The sequence below is a fragment of the Fukomys damarensis genome, unplaced genomic scaffold (assembly GCF_012274545.1).
Source record: "Fukomys damarensis isolate Sample0158 unplaced genomic scaffold, DMR_v1.0_HiC HiC_scaffold_14, whole genome shotgun sequence".
NCBI classification, from domain to species: Eukaryota; Metazoa; Chordata; class Mammalia; order Rodentia; family Bathyergidae; genus Fukomys; species Fukomys damarensis.
The window spans coordinates 4534438-4554033 of NW_022900926.1; the positions used below are offsets into that span (position 1 = coordinate 4534438).

At 43.4% G+C, this 19596-nt stretch overlaps 1 protein-coding gene across 1 annotated transcript in view; it reads left to right on the forward strand.

Moving 5' to 3' along the window:
- The first annotated feature begins 6 nt into the window (after positions 1-6).
- Clvs2 (clavesin 2) overlaps positions 7-19596 on the forward strand; it is a 71675-nt gene continuing 52085 nt past the window's right edge. The window contains exons 1-2 of the mRNA XM_010638240.2: positions 7-641; positions 14135-14309. Coding sequence (XP_010636542.1) covers positions 253-641; positions 14135-14309 — 564 coding nt within the window. The 5' untranslated portion in view covers positions 7-252. The remainder of the gene's footprint in view (positions 642-14134; positions 14310-19596) is intronic.

Sequence of the window (19596 nt, forward strand, 5' to 3'; positions counted from 1 at the left end):
CCAGGCCGGGTCTTTCGGGAGAGCGAGCTGGGCGCCGCGTTGGTGCTGGGGACGCAAGCTGGGGGTCCCCCACGCTGGACTCTGAAAGCGGGCGACGGGGGTCCTCGATTGGAGGCGAAAGGATATTTCCTGTGAAGGAGAGAAAGCCGGCCGAGGCCAGGCCCGGGGCTCCGGGTGGAGGCGGCCAGGCCGGCTTTGCTGTGGGACGGGTGGGCCACAGCTCGGGAGGGAAAGGCGCGGAGCAGCAGAACGATGACTCATTTACAAGCCGGTCTCTCTCCCGAGACCCTGGAGAAAGCCCGGCTGGAACTGAACGAGAACCCGGACACCTTGCACCAGGACATCCAGGAGGTGAGGGACATGGTCATCACCAGGCCGGACATCGGCTTCCTGCGCACCGACGATGCGTTCATCTTACGCTTTCTGCGGGCCAGGAAGTTTCACCACTTTGAGGCCTTCCGCCTCTTGGCCCAGTACTTCGAGTACCGGCAGCAGAACCTGGACATGTTCAAGAGCTTCAAGGCCACAGACCCCGGCATCAAGCAGGCGCTGAAGGACGGCTTCCCCGGGGGGCTCGCCAACCTGGACCACTATGGCAGGAAGATTCTAGTCCTTTTTGCCGCCAACTGGGATCAGAGCAGGTAAGACCTCAGCCAGACTTGCACTCACGAAGCTTGTATGCTCCCATTTTCCAGAATTTACCCCTAAGGAGAGTCACAGGCTCCCGGCCTTGATGGTTCTGTTTATTTGGTTGGGCCAAAAGCAAAGCTGGGGCTCAGAAGCAAATCTTTGACAGCACCCGGAGGAGAGGGTAGAGCTTTTATTTTTGCTTTTGAAACTCTTCCTTCACTAATACCCAGTTTCCACTGCATCTTTAGTGCTTCCTGAACCATATCATTATGCTGAGATGTAAATTGCTTAACTTCTAAATAAAGCCTCCAAATTCTCATCTCCTAGTAAGTTTTCTGGTCTGGGGGAATGAATATCGTAGGGAATGGCGCCACCTTTTCCTTCCTCCTAGATTCTTAAACTCGACTCATCCTCCTCATCTTCCTCTTGCTTTAGTCCTGATGGTCTATCTCCCGAGAAGAGCCGGGGTGTGCAAACACAAGCAGGTAGTTTTGTCGTGTGGGAACTTTTGTGCTTGGTGACATCTAGATAAAGGCATAATATGATGTGTGTCACTCCAGTGAAAAGGAAGAGCCATCCTCTCTGTCGCAGAGCTTGCCCAGGGACACTGGAAATAAAGGCTGAGTGGTGAGCTTGTTGTACACCTGTCAGCAGAGTGAGGAGTGTGTTTCCTGTGTGATGTGATTTTTCATCCTGAGGAAGTTGAAAAGGCTCTAAGAGAGCCTTTTCCCTGAGAGAGCAGGTAAGCTCTTTCAGCTTGTTTCCTGGGCAGTAAGGGGAAGGCGTATTCTCTCTTCATCTATGTGGTCATAGAGAAACGTAGATCGTGACCCTTGACTCATCAGTCAGAATTCTTTTCTCAGGCTGAAAGATATATGAAATTACAGAAAGCTCTTGGATAAGATAGCTTCAATTAAGTTCAAAGTTAAACGTGTCTCATGGAACCTAAAAATATCACCAGAGCTAAGAATCATAAAGAGCTGTTGCTTAAAACATGGGTGTATTTTTAGTTCTGTGAGTGGTGACTGTGGGTGCATCTGGCTAGTTTTCTGCAGCAACTGCAAATGACTTTTACAGTTATGGAGAGATTTTCATCGATCTTTTCATGTTTCCAGGTAGGGTTCTGAGTTGCTTGGGCTATTAGAATCGAAATTAATATTTTTTAGTATTTCCCCCCTTAACTGACCACTTTCCCCTATAATTGTAAGTTGAAAGCACTTCTGATTTTTTTAGGTACGCATGAGAACAAACCACTACATGAAAAATCTGAAAGCCTTCAGGAAATTCAGAGTTAACCATTAGAAGGGAATGGAATTCCCTTATTTGGGTGGTGATGGAGACCTTACTCTACACTGGGTCAGGAACCAAACTTCAAAGAACTCTCCTTAACCACACTTAAAAAAAAAAGGATTTTAAAATCTGAGACATATATTATCCAATCACACAAAATAATGATTGTGCATTAAAATTGAAAACATTTGACCAAGAACCTAATAGTTCTATTTTAGTTAGATTGCAGCATTTATCTATTTGAACAAAGTAATATGAAAACTGTGGAAATGATAATTTTATTTGTCTTCAGCTCTGTTAGACATATCACTAGAGAGGAGATTCTTTTGGAGAGATATTTGGAGAGACTTTCATTTCTTTCTGTAAATGAAGCAATATTCACACTGATTTACAAACCTAATCGAGATGAAAGTCACAGTTCTCATGCATGTGGGAAGGTGATTATCCTGGATATGCTAAAGAAAATATATTTTAGTTTTCTCTTGAATTCATATAAACACATGTTATTAGCAGTGAAAACCCTTCTGCATCATAATGGTAAGGGATATATTAATTGGTATGTGGAGTTAATTTTATTAAAACTACACAAAGTTATAAAAAAAATATTGTACATTTAAAATTGAAAATAAGAATCTGGGTCCTATAGAAATATTCTGTTAGGACCTGCAGTCTAATAACTGTGAATTCTGTTTCTGTGGTTGGGACAGAACAAGTATAAGCAAGAATTTTTAGTACTTCAAGGTGAAAAGAAATACAAGTATTGTATAGCTTGTCTAAATGTTAGGTTTTTTAAACTCCAGTATTCTTTTAAAAAAAGTTTCTCCTCCTCCCTCCCTACCTTTGTTCCCAAATGTACATACATCAAATGACAGGACCTGGTGAATGCCTACGTCCGCCATCCTGGAATCTGCTGTCCAGGGTACCACGATATGTACACAAGCCATGTCTTGAGCTCTGCCCTGAAACCGGACGGGAGTCTGCTTCTCCAGCCACTGCTTTCCTGCTGTTCTCACCCCGTCCCCTTCTTCCAAGGGAAGTTTTAGTCTGTTCTGCTTGAACTCCAGCAGAGGACTCCACCGCCTTTGCTTTCGTTTACTAGTCACCCTTGCTCTGCTAGGGGCCTGTGCCATGTGCGGTGTCTCTCTCTCCCTCCTCATCCTCCTCTGTGCCAGGGCGGGATTCTCACTCACCTTCTTACCCTCTTCCTGCCAGACCCAAATCCCCCAGGTCTCCAGAAAACTGCAGGATTCTGACCACAGTCCTTTGAGTTGAACAACTTCCTGTTTTGAAATAGAGTGTTGCTTTCAGGAAACAACAGGTGAGCAGTGTACAAGACTGCACAGAGAAGTTCTAGAAATGAAGTCAGAGAAAACGCCCCCCTGTATTTGGGGAAAAAAGAAATTATTGCCAACTTTCTAAGTGCAAAGGAAAAACAAGATTTTATGAACTTTGAAAACAATTGCAAGTTTCCTCGAAAGAATTAATCTGTAGAACAAAAAGATGTTATGTGTATAATAGCACCTGACCTAGAGCAGACAAATATTTGAGTTAGGAATTGTGCAAATTTTTAGAAAAGAATTCTATGTGAAATTTATCTGTTAAATGCTTTCTCCTATATTGTATTTATGGGATAATTATCTGTGCTTCTCAAGACTCTGAAAATAGTAAGTGTGTGTGTGTGTGTGTGTGTGTGTGTGTGTGTGAGAGAGAGAGAGAGAGAGAGAGAGAGAGAGAGCTGGCCACTGTAAATTAAATATAGTATAAATAGGTTCAGATTATTGTAAAGAATTACACAGACTCATGAGGAAGATGAAGGTAAAAATTAGAATGTTTGCAGCAGATCCCTGTTCTAAAAAATCTTATGAAAATAAAGTACTGAATTGCCAAAATGGCTTTCACTGTGGAACTAGTTCTTTTAAAAAGGAAATGAACTGGCTTGGATGATTCATTGAGCAGGCTGTTCTTTGGAAAAGATTCAAAGAATTTTGTCTCCTTTCAGGTTATGTGCATGATTTCTGAGAGTGAAAGTAAGCAGCACAGTTAAAAAGGGCTTGCAGGGAGCGCGGGTCGTGCCTTGCGCCTTCCTAAGCAATAGTGTCTGCTTAGACTCAGTAGAAAACTCCATGTGGCCCAGCAGACTTCATCAGCACAGTGGAACTGGTGGGTGAGCACTGTTGGGCAAGGAAAGGAGAGGGCAGTCTAGACCCCAGGGTGTGAGGACAGGTTTCTGAGAAGTGCGCATTGGCCCATAATCACTGAGAGAGTGAAATGGAGTCACCTGGAACTTGAGGGTGATTGACAGACTGAGCATTGCTCTGGAAGTTGTCAGCAGCCATCGTATTTTACTTTTATCGAACTCATTAAACTCACAAGCTAATTTTCTACACTTAAGTACAGCGAGCAACATTATCTGGAATCCTGTTAATAGCCATTAGAAAATAGTTAAATGTAACTAGCATTAAAGAATTTCTAATATAAATATAGCAGCATTCAGCAAGCACTGACCTTCTTGCTCTGTCTTTGGTTGTAGTAATGGACATGGAACATCATTTACAGTAGTGAAGGGCAGGAAACTGTGGGGGTCCACACTGCTGAGATCCTGCGGCTCATCCTGGAGTCGGCCTGAAACACCCACTCTTGTCTGTTCCTATTGTGTGGCTTTTTCATGAAAATGAAAAGGTATTTGGGTCTTCCGTTTGGTTTCTGACCACAGTTCCCTTTACTAAAATAGTGTGGCCAATGTTCGAAATGAAAGGAGAGTTTGATAAGAATAGCTTGCCATTTAAAAAATAGCCAGAGGGTACACAGACTTGCTTTAAGGCCAGCTACAAAGGTGTCATTCTCTGCAAAGGCAGTGAGATACATAAAATAAATGATCCAAACAGTCCAGGGTAATTAAACATATAATTAGCAAGAAACACTCATAGTAATCTCTGAAAAAAAAAAAGAAAATAAAAAAGGAAGAAGCTTTTGGGCTTGAGTTTTAAAGGACTTATTCTTGCAGTTTATTAAAGTATCAAAGTATTTATCAACTAAAATGTCATTGTGATATATAGTGGTGGAAGGGGTCTTTATATACAAACTTTGGAAGCATCACTGTACTGTGTTATTGGGGACTTTGACTATGTCAAGTCTAGAAATGGCAGGCGAACTGTTTGTGGGCTTTTTGTCCCAGCAGGTTTTCCATAGTACAGGGAGAATTTTTCAAATACTCTGGAAACTGCAGTTGATTTTCAACTTTGCTCTTGATATAGACCATGGTAAACTGGGGAAGGCTAAAGAAGAGTTGTCCTGAGCAATGTTAGGGGGATATTGTGATGCACTTCTGAAAATACAAGATAGTCTCTAAAACCGGGGGCAGTTATGTAGCAATTAGTTCAATAATCCTGAAATAGTAGCAGAAACTGGAGACCTGACCCCCTATAGGTCTTTATTAGCTCTGTCCTGAGCCAGGCTGTTTCCATTTTGTAAATATACAGCTTTGAGGCTGCAAATATGTAACCTGAAGCAAGGCTGAGGGAAAGCAGATATTTGCTGTTGCCATAGTGTTGATAGGATGCCTCAGAAGATGTGTTTAAAAATATCTTAAGACATGAGTGGACGGTCAGTATATTAGCAAATTATTCTCAGCCAACTAATACATTTTCTCCATTTTGAGAAAATATTGACCTCTTTTAATGCATATTTCAGTACTATAGTGAGTGAGTTTATGAGGAAAAGGACGCTCCTGTGTGTTGGATGCCTATACTGTCCAATAACAAACCGAGAACTAACATTTCATGCAAATTAAACTTTTAAAAAGCTGACTGCACTTAAGTATTTGCTGTGTACCTAGAAATTTATCAGGTATGGGGCAAATAAAGAGACATAATGCATATATTACACTGTACAACCACTCGGGGAAGAAAAATGCATGACTATCTACCAGTCAGCTCATGGCTGTGGCATGAAAGCACCATTCAGGGCCAGAGATTTAGCTCAGTGTTTCTGGTGCCTGCTTCACAAGTGCAAGGACCCGAGTTTGATCCCCAGTACCAAAAAACAAAAAAATGACAGTCCCCAAGTTCTGGGCACAGAGGAAACTGAGCTGTGTGGTTCCTGGAGAGAGAACATTACCTTTGCGGCTAGTGTGACTTCATTTTTCATTGTTCCATTTCATTCATTCACTCGTTCACTCATTCATTCCAAAACACTTCTGCAGCCTGTGTTACAGGGGATGGGTCCTTCCTCCGAGACCCCACAACTGCCTGTAAGAGAATGAGCCACATCCTGTCATGCACGGACAGTTACCAACCTAAACCAAGGGAAAGACAGCGGAATATAATTATATCAAAAATTGAGCTCTGATAATTAAAAAAACTCCATCTATGATTTAAAAAATCTTGATTAAACGTGAGAACATAGTTCATTAGGGACAAAAGCTTAAGGTGGAAGAATAAATTTCCTGAAGGTAGAGACTGGTAACTTGATTAGGGTATTTGTTTCGGGAAAGTTGACTCCCTGACGTGCTTGTGTTTTTCTAGCACCGCTCTTTTTTATTTTGTTTTATTTTCTTGGTAGCAATTGGTGCACAATTTATGTTTGCCTCCCCCCTTTTGAAGAATGGCATTTTATCTGTAGAAGTTTCATTTCCCTTTCTATCTCGCTCACATCCCCACAGCAGTAGAAAGCTGCAGTGCAGGTAGCTAATCCTGTAACTCAAGGTGGGGAGCCAGGCGGGCCTCTGCTCTTCCATCCCCCCTCCTGGGGGTGCTGTAGTATGTTCCTTCGCCACAGGCAGTGCCAAGGTGCCGTGGCATGGGCTTCCTGGTCTACTGACTTCGGATGTGGAACCGCTGTGCCCCTGCCCTGGGTAGAGGCACCACCGGGAGGGGAAACGGCGCTGTACTAAGGAAGCACCAGAGAAACTTGGCTTCTAACTGGGCTTTCCACTTTCTTGATTGATTTTGGGTCAAGTGTTTGAATTCTGGGAATCTGTGTCCTCCTTTGGAAGAGAAAATAGGGACAAAACCAACTCAGAGATTTTGTAGCATATTTTGAGATTAAGATGATGCATTGAAAATTGTATGGGAGATCTTGACGATTACACAGAAGGAGGTGTTATTATTCTTACCACTGAGTAATTAAAACACCTAGATAGGTTCATCAGCTTTAGTGGTAAAGATACCCTGAGGGGTTAGCAAAGATGGTTCTTCTTTGTTTCCTCCAAGCCCTGTCCAACAGCAAGTGTTTCTGACGCTAGAAAATGTGGTTTAATGAAAACCGGGAGGTGGGGGAAGCACAGCCTTAATGAAGAATTTAATAACATGTGATTGATTTATTGCTGGCTGCTGTGCTTTTTGCTGGGCGCAGTCTCCTGTCCTGCCCCAAGGGTGGAAGGCAGAAGGATGCCACCGGACTGTGACTTCCCTTGCTCTTTGCATGGCTGTGAGCTGTGCTCCCAAGCTCCAGGAGGGAAGTGTGGGTCAGGAAGCCAGAAAACACTTGCATGGCCAGAGGCAGGAGTGGAAGCTTTCCTGATCTTGTTGAATATTTTGCAAAAAAATTTTTTTTGGAATTTGCTCCGTGCAGTTAGCTTCTTTTATAAAATGCAGCAAGGGGACTCCTGGCTGCAGACAGGGTGCCTCTGCTCTGCCCTGCTGTGTGACAGGTCTCTTGTCCTCTCTGGTCTAGACAAGGGTTCTGCATGGCCTTCTGGGGAGCGGAAAGCCTTCAGTGAGAGCAGAGTAAGTAGAATTATGTCACATTGGTGGGTGTTCGTTGTAGGAGGAAGTAAGGCAGGAGAGGGTTGCTTTTAGCATGTGCTGTTGTGTAGTCTCAGTGTGCAGGGTACACTATCGGGCACTGAGGACAGAGGGTGGGATTGAGGAGCAGAACCCAGTTTTTCAGGTAAGCGTGCGTGTCTGCTTAGGAGACACACGGATACCTATGTGTATCAGAGCTGGAGAGAGCACCCGGCTCCCTGGTAGGTGGGCACAGTCTCGTGCAGCAGCTTGTCAGGGTGTGGGTAGGACAAGCCCTCCGTGTGTCTGGGTGTGCAAGGGATGAGGCACGATTATTCAGGGAAGAGTGGGGGCGGTTTGAAAGAGCCATAGAGGAGGAGAGTCACACACGAGTTTTAGGACAGTTTATCTTGCATTGGGGGTAGGCAAGTTTTCGGAAGAGAAAGAGGAGAGAGAGGGAAAGAGAAGTGCCACTGTGCAGGCAGTGAAGCTGAGGGGAAAGGAAGAGTTGGATGCCACAGACACGTGCATCTATAAAAGGAAAGAGCCAATTGGGCTTGGTAAATAAATATAAAGGGAGAAGGAAGAGGAATACCCCGGGATGATTACCCAGCTTTTGGTTCCTGTAGGCAGTCCGAGAGCAGAAAGGGCTCGGGAGGTAGGGCATGAGTTACACTAATAGGAGGTACGTCGGGCGAGGAGGGTCACCGCAGGGCTGACCTGCCCGCCACAACCGAAAGACAAGGGCGCTGCTTCCAAGTGACACTGGCCCGATCGTACAGCTGGGGCAGACACCAGTGGATTGGCCGAGGCGAGGAGGACCGGACTCAGGGACGCTGGGCCACTGCGTGGAGAGTGGGAGAGTGAAGTCTGTGTCTATACTGGGCAACGGGGAGGAGTAGGCCGCAGATGAGAGATGGACAGAGTGCAGTGCAGCTGCGCCTCGGCGCCCAACCGGAGAGAGCTTCAGCACCTGTAATGACAGCAGAGGCATTTCTTGGTTCTCTTGTATGCCAGCTACTACTAAACACTTTTTTATTCTCACAGCAGTGCTGTGAAATTAGGACTATATTGTTTAAAAGTACAAAAAATAAGGGTAGGATATGCGGTGATAGAAAAAGAAAATTTCTAATTGTAGCAGCCATAGATGTGAACACTGGGAGTAGTTTCTGCCTGGTAGGCGCTGGGCTAAGTATTTTGCATTCTGTTCTGCAAAGCAGCTGTTGACACTGCATTTTATAGAGTGGACATGGAGGCTTCTCAAGGTTCAGCAACTTCTTCAAGGTGCTGGGGCAAACGGAGCCTAGAGAAATAGCCAAGAGTCCCCATTTATTTTTATTTGGTACACCTATGAGTTTTACATCAAAAAGACTTTGGTAAATTTAAATAAAAATGCCCCAGATTAGTAATTCATGAACATATGTCCTACTCTGCAAAGCAGACTGATTTTAAAACTGAAAAACTTCAGGAGGGATTAGATGTGTTCCTCCTTATCACATAGTGAATAAAGAGGTGTGCTAGGGTGGCAGTGTCTTTTCCATGTGTTTCTTTAATAGTAGCTTTGATTTTTTTCCCAAGAGCAGTGGTCTGCAGCAGTCTGATGCCAGCTGCAAAATTTCTTGTTAATGTCATGATTTCATCGAACTACACGCGGTGCCTCATTCTCTCTCTCTCTCTCTCAAATTCAAGTTTTAGCAACGGCTATTTTGGGAAGCACAGTCAGCAGTGGTGTGCTGGTTTTTATTAAATGCTCTCTTCCAGTACAAGAGGGAAGAATATCCCTGGTGGAGCTGGTGCTCTTTGGATATCAGTCCCACACATAAACATGTGAAATACCGCACTATAGTGTAAGCTACAAGTTAGACAAATTTGAAAGAGGAGAATGAAGAGAAGATTCCCAAAGAGATAAATTCATAGATGCTACATGTCTTTGGAGGATGTTTTCCAGGCCTTGGCAAGAGCCGATGTGATAATATTCTTCTGACAGACAGCCTGCCGAGCTGCTAATGGCAATAATGCACCGTGTTTGACAACACAGGGCCGGCTACGTCCAGAGTGATGCTGACCTGCCTTTTTGGTGCTGTTCACCAGGATGCTTTTTGTGTTTCTTTTCTCACATGTATAAATTAGTATGATTTGTCTAAAGATCGTTGAGTTCTCTTCTTAGAGGAAGATAACACATTTTTAAAATTTATTAGATTTACCCTTGAAAACTGTAAAACTGCTTTCTTTCCCTGCCAATCCTGGGACTTGCTTTATTTTGCTTGCTTTGGAACAACAGACTATGCAGAATTTTTTCTCTTGATTTTGACAGTGTGTAGGGGAGACATACTTCAAGGATATTCCTTAGAACAAACCATCTCTTGTTTTCAGCCTTTACTGCTGGTTGATTGATTTGCACTTTATATAAATGTATCATCCTCTTACAGCTGGTTTCAGATTCAAGTTTTTTAATGGTATTTTGATATTAGTGCTACTTGATCTTCTTTTGGATAACATAAGAATAAATAATCCTTGCAATGAGGGAACATTCTTAGTTGGAGTTTTCTGATTTTTAATTTTCTTACCATGATATTATTGTCAATTTCAGATGGTACAGTGGTTTTAATGAAGTCATCTGATTTTATCCAGAAATATGGCCTTCAGTTCCAGCTTCCTTTCTTTGTAGGTTTTTGGGCTTCAGGTCATGTCATGGTGTTAGGACGTTACATTTACAATGAATGTAGGCCAACCATGTTAGTGATACTAGCCAGGCATTTTTCACAGATTTAATGTCAAGAAATAATAAAGCTCCACCAAAAAGTTTTATATATTCCGGAATGTTTTTGGATGCCAAATCCTAGGCCTACAAAAAGGCCCATACACCCTCCAGATGGTTAAAAACAACCTCTTGGTTTTTACCTTTTATGATGGTGATCGTCTATCCTTGAGATCATCATTAACATTCTTCTGTTCTGATTATACCCTGCCTAGTGCACCACACTTAGGACTATTATTACAACAAAAATTATGCTACTTGTGTATTTCCACTAACAGTCACTGAACCCTCGCTGTGTACCTGGAGCTATGCACATGAATTCCCTAGAATTATCTCTTTAGCTGTGTGACCCTATGCCATCCTACGCCTGTGAGGAAGGGAGGGAGAGGTGCAGTTCCTGCCCCTTTTAGATGAGGAACCAACCTCTGAATTCTAATCTCCAAGGGCATAGGATTCATGAAGGCCAGGGCAGGGGCTCCGTTCTGAAGTCCGCTGCGCCCGGTGCTTGGTTAACGCGAGATGCCTAAAGAGGATTCCGTACCGAATTCTGATTTACCCACGGGGGCGGGGAGGACAAGGCCCTCAGAAGGGGAGAAGTCACTTGAAACTCCACTGTTCATTGTTCTTTCCCTTTTGAACTACAAGTGTTTCCGTTGGCCTCTCAATGTTTCTGTTTTTTAAATATTTTTTATTTAAAAATTATTTACTTGATGTTGCATCTTAACAGAAAAATGTGTTATTCTGTCCCCCTAGATATCGCTACATATTAGTCCTTGAAATTTAAATTTTATCAGCTTTCTTAATCTCTCAATTTATTTACATTTGCTCTTGTTAAGTATAGTACAGTTTTGTACCATTTAAATTCTTTTTAAAAGTTTTTCTTATTAATACACATTTGCTGTAAATGATGACTCCACTCCTCGCTGGGAGTCTGTCCATCTATGTTCTTTCTTCTTTCTCCTCTTCCTCTGGCTCTTGGTCCTCTTCCTGTCTAAGGAGGACCTGTCTCGTTACCTCATTTATTTCGGTCTTCCATTTATGTGTATTTTGGATTCCTCATACGGAAGAACCGTATGATATTTAAGCTCGCATATCTGATTTATATTTCCCTTACCACCCAGGTCCGTTTTCCTAGCTTATGGCTGGGTACCAATGCCACATTTTCTTTACACCACCGCGTGGTGAGGACGCTGCCTCCTAAGTGTTGGCCCCTTCCATGATTTAGCCGTTATCGGTTGTGCTGCTGTGAGCACCTGTATGCATGGATCACTGTAATGTGATGTCTTTAACTCCCTTAGGAAGATCCCTAGAGTGGGACTCACTAGGTGGAATGGAGTTTTTCGTTTTAGTTTTTGAGGAATCTCCATACTGATCACCATAGTGCTTGAACTAGTTTGCACCTCCACCAACCGTGTGGAAGGGTTCCTTTCCCCCTCAGCCTCACCAGCGTTTGCTGTGATCTGATTCTTGGTGATGACCATTTTTCTGAGTCAGATGGAATCTCAGTGTTGTTTTAATTTGTCCACCAACCGTGTGGAAGGGTTCCTTTCCCCCTCAGCCTCACCAGCGTTTGCTGTGATCTGATTTCTTGGTGATGACCATTTTTCTGAGTCAGATGGAATCTCAGTGTTGTTTTAATTTTCACTTCTCTAACTGCCAGTGATGTTGAACATTTCTTCACGTACTTATGTAGGTAGCGTTTCTCCATGCACTTCATGTACTTACTTCTTCCAGAAGTGTCTGTTCAGCTCATTCGCCATCTTTTATTTGATCTTTTATTTTGGGAGGGTCCAATGCTTTTTCGAGTTCTTTAAATATTCTAGATATCAGTCCTCTATATTAGATATAGCGATCAGTATGGAGATTCCTCAGAAAAGTCAAACTAGAAACTCCAGTCAACCTAGGTGGTGCCTAAAAGAGTTAAAGACATTAATCAAATCACAGGGATCTATCATACCCGAGTTTACAGCAGCACGACTCATGATAGCTAGATCTCAGACGCAGCCAAATGTGGATCTGTACACACTGCAGTACTACTCTGCCATAAACTAGGAAAGCTGGACTCCTTTGTGGGAAAACGATGCACCTTGAGCTGGGAGGAATAGTGGGCGGGATTCGTTTTCCATCGCGCAGGTACTCTTCCCTCTGCCTACTGGCTGTTGTGGTGAGCTGGACCCTTCCACCCGCGGCAGTGAGCTCCACTCCTGACCCAGCCTCTCCACACCCGCTCCCTCCTTGTGGTTCGGATCTCTTCGTAGCTTGTCCTGGGCTTCTCCACCTGAATGTTTTAAGACAAAAATCTTAAATTATGGGCTGTACAAAAGTTGAAATTGTTAACACCCTCCATCAGTTGGTTGATTTCTTTTAAAGTGCTGCTGTTTCCCACAGATTGTAGGAAAGATTGATTGATTGATTGTACCAGGGATCGAACTCAGGACCTTATGCTTGCGAAGTGGGCAGCGGTACCACTGAGCTACATCCCTATCCAAGACCCTGTTTCAGAAAAACTCTGATATCCTTTTAGCTCTGATTATTATGCTTCCACTCCTTGGTTGTAGTGCCTGGATGCTTTTGATTCCAGAATTTTCAGTCTTGAGTTCTCTCCTGAATTTAGAATCTATTTTTTAAGTATTTACTTGATGTGCTTTTCAGAGTATATTACATGTTTCTCAAATACAACAGGCTGTTTTCAAAATTCTGCATTTCTACATATCTCCAGAAGAGTTTTGGAGTAATGCACAACTGATTTGGATGAAAGATTTTGCATTTCCTCGGGCTCAGAAGCTAGATCCTATTTGTCATCCTTTATTCTTTCTAGTGATTTTAGTGCCCACATCTAATCACACATCAACTTTTAATGAGTTTATTTCTAAAATACCTCTCTAATTTGGCTTATGTTTGTTCTTCTGCTGTCTTTCTGGAGCCAATGTCTTAATCTACAGTGGGTGTCCTTGCCTGTAGTCTTGTCCCATTTCGTAGGAACTGATGTGCTTCCTGGGATTCAAGGATGTGTCAGGAATTGTGCTTGTGTGCAAGACAGGAAAAACTAAAGGTTGTACTGCAGTTTGGATGGCTGGCATTGTCACAGATCGCCACTATTTGCTCACACCCTCCTTCTGCCCTCTCATCTTTTCTTTCATCTTCCTGAGACAAACTCAGTGGAGGTCATCGAAGCCTGCTGACACTTCTATGGGACTGTCCCCGGTGCTCTTATTTATTGATGACACTGTCAAACCTCATTCTCAAGTTTTCACATGGAGCTGGCCCTGGGTGTGCTCGGAATGTCGGCTCCACCCCTGCCCCAAATGCTGTGGATGTCCAGAGCTCTGTGTGAAGTGGCATGGAGTGTGCAGGCAGTGAATGTATTCCTGCTGTACACTGTACTCATTTCTCCTTAGATGACCTGGTTACTTATACCTAGTACAGTTAAAATGGTGTGTAGTCTTTATAATTTACTACTTAGACAAGAAAATGTCTGTATGTGCTCAAAACAGACCATGCTACATTCTAGTATGTCCCCTGAGTGAAACAAAAACATCTTCATAAAAGAAGCTTTTTATTTTGGTACTGGGGATCGAACTTGGGAACTTGGGCTTGTGAGTAAAAGAAGCTTTTTAGATAAAATAAGATTTCTGAGGCATTTTAAAGGGGATCATTAGCATGCTAAAAAACTTCCTAGGGTCTCCACACAAGTGACTGCCAGGTTTAATGTAGCGCTTCTCTGTTTCTGCAGGTACACGCTGGTGGATATCTTGCGTGCCATCTTACTTTCTTTAGAAGCCATGATCGAAGATCCTGAGCTTCAGGTCAATGGGTTTGTTTTGATCATAGACTGGAGCAACTTCACTTTCAAGCAAGCCTCCAAACTCACGCCCAGCATGCTGCGCTTGGCCATCGAAGGCCTGCAGGTAAGGGCCAGCCTGCCCGGCTGCTGGGTCTTCCAGGTTTGACTTCCTTTGTTTAGTGAGTCCAGATACAAAATGCCCTACGGAGCAACAAAAGCAAAACATATGTAGCTTTTGAGCACAAACATTAAAACCCTAATGAACAAAGGACTGTACAGGAAAGCTGGAGAATGTTAGCCTTTTAATAGATGAGTGTCTGATAGTTGGCAGAAGCCATGTCGAAACCTAAGCATAAACACAGAAGAGGAACTGAAATTTTTCTTAATAATCAGAATATGTAAGATTCTGGGCTTGAATTTTTAGCTATTTGGGTTTATTTTTTCTTTTTCTGTATTTATTTGCTCATTACATAGATACTTGTTTTGTTGTTCCATTTAACCTAATGATGATATTCATGTTATCTGAGGTTAATCAACATCTTTTATTTTTTATTTTTTGGTCTCTAAGTAATAAAAAAAATCAGTGCTTTGACTTATATCTTAGATTTAATTGGATTTCTTTAGTGAGAGGGCTGTCAGATGGAACATGTACAGTCATGGTGCACTGTGCAGGGACAGATATTTAACTGGTTGGGAATTATAAAATGCAAAATGAGTTGTTATTCACTATGATGTCATAATCCTGCTGTTGTCATGTTCTTTGAACTTTTTGGCTGTCCTGCTGTCTCTCTGTGATGTATTTTTGTGTGTGTAATATTTTTGGAATTTATTTTAAGCTTCTGTAAACATTTGCAAGTTCAACTGGGTGATATTTATCCTTTGTGTTTCAACACATATTCCAGAAGTTTGCAAGTTAATAGCTAAGTTTTTAACTTTTATCTCTCAGAATATCTTTCGTTTTAAAATCATGAATTACATAATGATCATTTGAGCCAGGGCATTTGGCTTTTTGTATGTTCGATAAGCCAGCAGGATCTAAATGTTTTCCACTCCATGGGAGTTTCTGACTGTGACTCCAGGAACCTAACTGAAGACCAGTCACCTGGCTGCGGGCCACTTTTGTCCCTGGCGGGACATCCCAGCCCCTTTGAGTTCACAGCTTGGGCTCTGCCGCTGGGTGAAGGAAACACTGATCCATCACTATTCCCATTGGTTTTTCCTTCACCCACTCCCTTACTTGCCCTTGGTCAGTCAGCTTTGCTGCTGTCTTACCTCAAACAACACCTTTCTATTTTTTAACATCACAGATGTACTTAACGAGGCTTGAGAGAGGATACAGGATAAAGCCTGCTGGGTGATGTGTGCATTCTATGGAACCAAACCTGTTCTGCCCCGTTACCAGCAGTGTTTGTGGTGTTCTTCAGTTTGGGAAGAAAATTGGCTACCCTGAATTATGTTACTTAACAGAATGACAACTTGGCCTGTTGTCGTCTTTATTTAACCCTTGTCTTCCTTGGAAATTAGAGGCCAGGCAGGCCTTCAGCTGTAGGAAGGGCTGGAGGTGATATTAAAGAAAAATGGAAAAACTCCTGAAGTATAGCCTCAGTGTTTTGCTGTTTTCCATCTTGCGTGCTTTATGGCCTCACTGCATAATAATGGTGTCATTGTAGGAGAACAGGTTGACAACTCAGCGTTGTTTGTGGGCTTCCTTCTCAGCCAGGGCCACGGCCAGAGCTTGTTTAAATTGCTCAGTGTAAGGACGCAGGAGTTGTGTTGTGATTAAGCCTCTGTGCTTTGTGTCCAGAGAGGGACACATCCACCCCCTGCATGGGCCCGTGAGGGCACGCAGAGCTGCGTCCTCACTGATGCCCACATGTAGCTGAGTCTGCTTCTTCCTCCCAGAACTCAGACCGAAAAGATGATAATTCTGAACCCCAAGAGTGGAGGATTCCTAAAGACGTCCTAGCGTTACATGTGGGGCATCAAATTTAGTCTCCTCTGAAAACAACATCTTCCAACTTCTCCCTCAGGTCCTTGCTTTACTTTGCATTTTACTGCGTGAGAAATATTACAGAGCATTGCTGCATGCATCATCGAGGATATTAATAAATAGTTTTTCAAGGTGAACATAAGACTGAAAAACATTGGAAGAGAATTGTACAATCTTAGGTTGCTAAATATGACAACCACTATCACCAAAACCACCACTGTCTTAATAGTAAATGTTTTCCAGTTAACTGAGTGATGGGAACTAAGAAATTAAGAAATGAGACTCATTTTAATACCTTGGTGATAATTTGTATCATGACAAAATTCTATCGCCATTAATTTTATTTAGGCAAACGTAAAACATATTCTAGGGAATGAAACCAAGAATATAAAAGTAGACCAGACAGACAGTTTACAGTTGTATTCACTGCTCGGGAGGGGCCCTATCCCTTCCCCTTGAGATGGCTGAATATCCTGTCTGACCTCATCATCAGCCTCCTTCTTCCTGGAGCAAAGCCTCGTGTGCAGAGACCTGGCTGGAGATAGCGCCCAGTGCCTGTGTGAGACATGGGGTCCATGAGGGTGACCCCCGCTCTGCTCACCCACAGCAGAGACAGCACAGGCCGGGCACAGACCACACTCAGCAGTGTGTGGGGCCAACCCAGCAGCATATAGAGGACTTGGTTGAAATACTCAATTTGTTTGAATCTCAGTTCATTCATCTACACCAGTTACCTTAGAGAGGATGTGTCTCGGTGGATTAGCTCACTCTCTCTAGGCTGCTCTTTCTCCTGAATTCAGGGCCTGCCTGCTTGTGATGAGTTACTGCCGTCTGACTTGGGGAATCTGAGTAATACTGGAAATTCACAGCTCAGACTTTAGACACTCAGGTTGCAGTTTTTCCTAGGATTTCTCTGATGAAATGGCATCTAGGTATTTTCACACTGGATGCCAAATAAAATATGTTTTGATGTTGAAAGCAAAGAAGTGGGATTGTTTTACCTGGTAAAATTTGATGATTGTTTCTTTTGGGAGAAGCTCCTGGCACTGCTGCAAAGGTGATGGTTGTGAAGATATCCTTGACTTTGAACATTCTGAGCAAAAGGTGACCAAGTGGACAGGGACAGGGAGAGTATTTTATGCACGGGGGCATTGGGGAAAACACTCAGGACAGGGGTAGAACTCGAGCAGGGTGGGAGCATATAACAGACCTGCCTTGAGATGGCTACCGGGGAAGTAGACTAGGGCAATAACTGGAGGTGAGCCGGAGAGGCAGGCTAACAACACATGTACAGGGCGGAAGACTGTGTGCCCTGTGCTTTGGCCTGTGCAGTCACACATAGCAGGTCTGGAACAGGAACGTATCCTGATTCTGTTCTGCTTTGGAGAGGTCTTTTGGGTAGATTTTCCACAGATTTGTATGGAAGGAAAGAGAGGTCGAATCTAGAGAATTCCCAGTGCATCCTAGAGATGACCACATATTAATGCCCTTTTATACGACAGGGAAATAAAAACCCAGAATTTAATATGCTGAGGCAGATTTCCTTAGCAGACAGTAAGGCTTGAGCCAGGTTGTTGGACTCCAGTGTCTTCCTTGAATCTTGTTACTTCTGCTGATTCTTGGCCAAATGTTTTAAGAATACAAAAGACATCAACCATTGTTTCCAATGTAATATAGTTTCTCCAGGTAAGAATCTGTACTTATTTTTCTGGGAAGAAAGTATTCAGGCTTCACTGGAGAGAGAAAAAGCAAAAAATTGTTTTGCTGCTTGCAAGGAGTTAATTGATTAGGGTTGTCATAGAAACCAGAAGTATTTTTTAGAAAATCAATATAAGATTAAGCAAATGTGACTTGTCGACTGCCAGATATCTGACTGGGAAGCCAATTAAAACGTGAAATGTTTGGAACTACCTGGGACAGCTCAGACTCTGAATTTACAGTGAAATGATACACTTTTAATATTTTTAATTTCTGTCGCTCTATTTTTTTCCTTGTAAGATATCCTGAGAACTTCTTTAGTAACGGAAACCTCAAACTACTTTATGAATCTCAAATTTCCCAACTTGCGCATTTGTTAAGATTGATCCCAATCCTCCCTGTGTGTGTGCTGCCCTTCAGCTGTGTTCAGTGTCATTTCCCTCCTGCTGTCCAGCAGTCTCTGGGCTTCAGTCTGCACATTTCTCAGAATCCCCACCTCCGGTACAGAGCACTGTCAAAGCGTGGCTCACTGGCAAAGGATTTGGCTGTCACCAGGGACTGAATAGCTCTTAGAACTGCTACATAAAACTCAGATGTAGGGCCATTGTCAAGGGCCCGGTACAGCGCCAGATTGTCCGAGAGCCCTCGAAAGTGGGGCTTGTGAAAGGATAAAGACCGTGTCATCAATTCACTGGCGCTTTCATGGAGCTCAAGGGTTGCAGCAGCCACCAATCTGTGTGCTCTGAGAGCTCTTGCCACTCATGTGGAAGGCAGGAAGCGCTGCCGGACAGATTCTGGCTCTGAGTCTTTGGAAGCCCTGCTCTGCTTAGGGAAGCAGAAACAGAGGACCCACTCATGGCTCAAACACCCCTGTTCCAGGCCGTGGGGAGCCCCACGAACTTCAGTCTCAGGTCAGATATTCAGTCTTGCAAATCCCACTTGTGTTTTGGGCCATTTGAAATTGCACAGCTGTGTGCACGTTTCAGGAAGAGTATAAAAGGAACCTCGGTGAGATTTCTGATTAATTTAGGAATTCATACTAAAACGAAAGGAGGCTGTTCTTTGAAAGGGTTGCTAACCTGCCAGTAGTTCTCAGGCTGAGAGTGCTTTGGGTAATGGCAGAAACCTCTGCTTTACAAGCTGCCTCTCAAACTGGAGGCGGCCTCGATGGGAAGGGTCGGAACAGCGATGATCTCTGCCAATGAACACGCAGACTCGTGTTCGGCCTTCCTTCATCCAGACAGCCGGGAGGGGACGCGTTTATGTCACATTTTGTATGCACAGGCAGAGCCATATTGAGAAACAGTGACAAGGGCAGTGTGTTAAGGAAAAAAAAGAAAAAGCGCCATTTTGCTGATCACATGCTAAACTGTCTGAGTGAAGTGTGCTTCCTTTCCGCTGTGACTTAACCTAGAGCAAAATGAATGAAAACCCTGAGGGTGCTATATTCGTGGTGTAAGAATGTGTTTGGGCTGAGAGCTTCAGGCCTCAGAAATAAAATGCTGTGGCTTTTTAAAAGCCAACACTAGATAAGCGAAAAATACATCTAATGCTCGGCAGGTAAGGATCATGTCCCCCGCCTTCCCTGTCTTCCTTTCTTGAGGTCTCACTAGGCCACTCATTTGCCCAAGGTGGGCCTTAAATGCTCGTTCTCCTCCCTCGGCCTCCCCAGAGTGCCAGGATTGCGTTCCTGCACCATCATGCCCACCGGGTCATGGAATCT